The sequence below is a fragment of the Capsicum annuum genome, chromosome 2 (genome assembly GCF_002878395.1).
Source record: "Capsicum annuum cultivar UCD-10X-F1 chromosome 2, UCD10Xv1.1, whole genome shotgun sequence".
NCBI classification, from domain to species: domain Eukaryota; kingdom Viridiplantae; phylum Streptophyta; class Magnoliopsida; order Solanales; family Solanaceae; genus Capsicum; species Capsicum annuum.
In genome coordinates, this window is record NC_061112.1 from 144257744 (window position 1) to 144262340 (window position 4597).

A 4597-nucleotide genomic window follows, 5' to 3' on the forward strand; every position below is an offset into this window, starting at 1 on the left:
CACCTATTCTTTTTTCTTCTTCTTGTTGTTGGTGTGTCTCTTTACAATTAGTTTGTTTTATATGATTGACATAGCAATTAAGTTCCTTAAAGACAATGATAATGCACCTAATTCGTACGTAAAAATTGTTCATGATCACTTCTTAGTTATATTACTTCACATGTGGAACTTCATGACAAAATCCTAGAATCTCACTCGTAAAATTTAAAATTTCAAGATAATGATTGGTAATTTGTAATCTATAGATAAAATTATTTTCTTATAATTTCAAATTGTTTATTGAAAACATTGTATGAAACTGAAAAATAACAAAAAAATAATAATTTTTACTGCAATATAAAATTATTAATTACAACAAGAATAAAAAGAATTTTCTTATCAATCTTTTTTGTCACGAAAAAATTTAAATCAAAGTGACATTCATTATGATGGAAGAGTAATGTGTTCTGCTTCCATCCACAGACCTTTTTAAATAATATTTGAATAATAAAATTTGAATAACAAAATAAACTAATCAATCATAATATTACAAGGTCCAAAGAAAAAAAAATATAAACTATGATAGAGCAGCCATGGGAGAGAGCAAGAAATGGAAGAATAAGTTAGAATAAGAAAGGATATTTTAGGAGTTTTAGGAACATGCAAGGAATAATGAAGTAAATTACTTAGTCAAGCTTAAAATAGATTTTAAGCCAAAAATAATAAGTTGGGCAGACCAACTTATAACTTTTGACTTATTTTAGCTTAAAATACTTATTTTTAAGCATTTTTGTTGTTTGTCAAACACCAAAAAAAGTTAAAAAATGCTTTTAAGCTGATTTTACCGGCTTTTATGCCAATCCAAGCATCCTCTTAGGCCAACAAAGCCGCTTAAAAAATTAATATTAAATTCACATTTATTAAACTTAATAAAAATAATTACCTTAATTATATTAGCCTTTAATATTTATTTTGTGTTATAAATGTATTTAATGTCTATATATATAATAAGATCTATCAAGATCTAATTGATATCTATCAAATTTGAAGTATCTGTCTTTTAAATTAGGAATAAATTTTCCTATATAGGAGTTTCCTTCATTGTAAATCATCATCAAGGATACAAGAGAATCTCTTAAGAAAAATAAAAATTACTATATATTCTCTCTATTTTTCTTCTTTATTCTTAGTTACTTCATAACATGATATCAGCATGAAACTCTACCAAATAAGGTAAGATTATAAATCTAAAGCACGAGACTAATAAGGTAACATTATAAATCTAAAGCACGAGACTCTGTCAAATACTTCTTTATTTTTAGTTATTTCATAATATTTTGACTAATATATCTTGATTTTGATATAATCTTTTTAGGTGAATTTAAATTCGGAAAAAGATAAAAAAAATATCTCTGAACTATTTAAAATGGATAAAAAATACCCTTCATTTATTTTTTGGCTAAAAAATATCCTTTTATTTTTTTTTGGCTAAAAAATACTCCTCCACTATTTTTTTGGCTCAAAATACCCTTCTCTCTAACGGAATGCCACCAAACACGCCACGTGAATAAAAGAAGTCACTTGACCAGTCCACATCAACAGACACAAATGAAAAATTACGCCATCTAATCCATCTAACCATCAATCCATTGTTTTTAATTTAAAAGACCCAATCCCACCCATATTAAAAAAATCGACCCAAGAGAATATTTTTTTGAAGAATTTGATTACTTATTTTTCATGTGATGGGTTACATATTTCGAATTAGTCAAGGCGAAAGATGAGGAAAAAATTAGGTCCTTAAATTATTGATCTAAAAGAATCGAATTTTAATCGAGTCGATCCTAAATAATTAGATCCTCAAATAGTTGACCCTATTTCTAAGAGTTCAAATTGATACCGGATGTTATATTTAAATTTGTCTAATGAAAAACCTGATTGTAGTGAGAAGAATAGTAATTCAGAGATAAAATTGAAATTTGGAGAGTGAAAGTTTAGTGGCAATATAGAACAACCACAGGTTGATGAGGTAAAAAGTTGCTCGAGTGAGCCTTGAAAATGTAAAATAACGAAATATAAGACAGTGAAGGGATGATTGTTAAGTGGATTGAATTGAGTGATTTTCAACGTGTATGTTGACGTGGATTGATTAAGTGATTTTTTTTAATCTATATAGTGTGTTTGGTGGTATTTTGTTAGAGAGAAGGATATTTTCGAGCCTAAAAATAATAAAGGGGTATTTTTGAGATGAAAAATTAACAGATGGATATGTTGGAGAGAAAAAATAAACAGAATTGTATTTTTAAGCCAAAAAATAAAATAGTCCGGGATCCTTTTCCGACTCAGTTCCACAACTGCATTGAGTCCCCGTTCCGCTTTCTGGTGATCACAATATAATAAGTGCTTTGCCTATTTCACCGAAACTTAGCCGGAATCCACCATTTTCACTGCTTGGGAGTAAGTTATCCGCATTACATTTTGGCATCTTTTAATTATCCAATTGATCATTCTTTTTGCTTAATTAATTATACATTGATTCAAGATTATTTGTTTAGGCCACCAGTTTACATGCTTGATGATGACTTCCATGGGAAATAGTTCATTGATTTGTCGTGCTCGTTCGGAATTTTGCTGTGCTTCGATGAAGTTGGGGGTTTCGAAGCTACCGGCATGTGCTCGCACAGCGAAATTATTGGGCTTCAACATTGGTACAGAGGTGAAAACCAACTTCTTGGTGCCTGTAAGGACAATGGAGACTTCTAGAATGTTTCATATCAGTGGAAAAGCCGGAAGTTCTCATCAGCTGCCGGGATACAATTCAAATGATGAAATGAGCGCAAATGAGTTTCGAGGCTTTTCTGGTACTGATATTTCGCTTTTGTTTCGTTTTTATTTGTAAATTTTACTTTATGTAGTAGTAGTACTTTTCTCTGTTTTCTTGAAGCACATCATGCCGGAAACTGATAATCTATTGTGGGATATGCATGGTTTACTGTTTTCGACTCAAAATTATAAATAGTTAAGAAATTTAACAATGTATATATAACTATGATCTGAATTCTGAATCCGTTATCATGAAAAGGTAGTTGGTTCAATTAGCTATCACTCCCCCAGCTCTAAATCTTGAATTTCTCTTTGTATGGAAGCGGTGTGAAATTCGGATTCCTGGCTCATTTTGCTATTTCCTGTTGGTCAACTCTGATATTCCTGGATAGTTTGGACATATATTTTCTTGTGGCTTATTTTTTTAAGTGGAAGTATTAAATGTAATTTGAGCATAAAAAAAGTTATAGTTACTGATGTGGTGATTAATCTAACTAGGTAAAAGTACACCCCTGATGTCTACAAGTGGGAATTCCACAAACATTGTTTGGCACAAATGCTCTGTAGAGAAAAGTGATAGAGAGGAGTTGCTTCAGCAAAGGGGTTGTGTTATATGGCTAACTGGTCTCAGTGGTTCAGGTTTGTTTCAAATCCCATAAGCTTATATTCTTGCAGATACCTTTTTCCATATGATGGACTGGCCATTTCTGTATTTTCTTGGTTTTGTTTTGTTTTCTGTATATGCATATGATACTTAAGAACAATCTGCAAAATGCTTTAATCTTCCATTCTGTTACTAACAAAAGCATTTCTAGTATCTCCATAAACTATTTTTCCAATATACTGTGGGTCTAAATGCAAATTCAAGATTTAAACCAAGAAATGTTGCAACCTAATATCTAATTGATTTTGAAGTACTAATTAGAGAGTGTTTTTTTTTCTATTTACTTGGTTCTTTTTTTCTTTTCAGCCTTGATTAATGGATTCATCTGAAACTAGCAGAATTCAAAGATGTTTTTGTAGATTATAAGATTAGGCTGTCTTTCATTGTTGCGTCACATTCAGGGTTTTCGTAATGATATCATTTTGCAGTAGCATGTTGATATTTGGTCATGATTTTGTCGTTATTAGATGATTGATTGTGGAAGTCAAACTAACAATAGCTTCTTGAAAATTTTAGATCAGCATTCAGCTATAGTATACTCCTGCTGTTTTATGTTCTCCGCTTCGTGCTAAACTGATTACACTATAACATTAGGAAATGACAGAATCATATGGAGTATAAGACTTTGGATATTTATCCTACCAGAATTTTGCTTGATGAACACCGATTTTGCTTAAGAAGCCATTCATCAGTAGAAAAGGGAATTATTATGTGAAAATCTGCAGTTGTAGCAAAAATAATGGAAAACAGTGTGACAAACATATCAGCATTCAAATAGTTCAAGTGATTGCAATTTCAACCTGCTCTCTTTCAGACTACAACAACAACAACAAACCCAGAGTGTTCCCACAAAGTGGAGTCTGGGGAGGGTAAGATGTACGCAGTCCATACCGCTACCTCCGAAGAAGTAGAGAGATTGTTTCCGATAGAATTCAGACTGCCTAGTTGAATTCAAACTTTATTTATAAACGTGCTGGTTTAAGGTTATTATGAGTGTAGACGTAATTGGAAGCTCATGGAATGACTGCGACTAAACATCTTAATACACGACCATTTATTTTGTTCTCTTGACATTGCTGAATTCTCTCTCTTTTTTTCTATGTTATTAGCACAAACACATTATTCACCCCC

The 4597-nt window shown here is 31.2% G+C and overlaps 1 protein-coding gene across 2 annotated transcripts in view; it reads left to right on the forward strand.

Annotated features, from left to right (window-relative positions):
• The first annotated feature begins 2270 nt into the window (after positions 1 to 2270).
• The window catches only part of LOC107860189 (adenylyl-sulfate kinase 3), a 4132-nt gene continuing 1805 nt past the window's right edge, over positions 2271 to 4597 (forward strand). The window contains exons 1-3 of one of the 2 annotated variants that reach the window (XM_016705462.2): positions 2271 to 2436; positions 2535 to 2840; positions 3301 to 3441. In XM_016705462.2, coding sequence (XP_016560948.1) covers positions 2555 to 2840; positions 3301 to 3441 — 427 coding nt within the window. In that variant the 5' untranslated portion in view covers positions 2271 to 2436; positions 2535 to 2554. Of the gene's footprint in view, positions 2437 to 2521; positions 2841 to 3300; positions 3442 to 4597 lie in introns of both variants that reach the window. The other variant, XM_016705463.2, reaches the window with a different exon arrangement.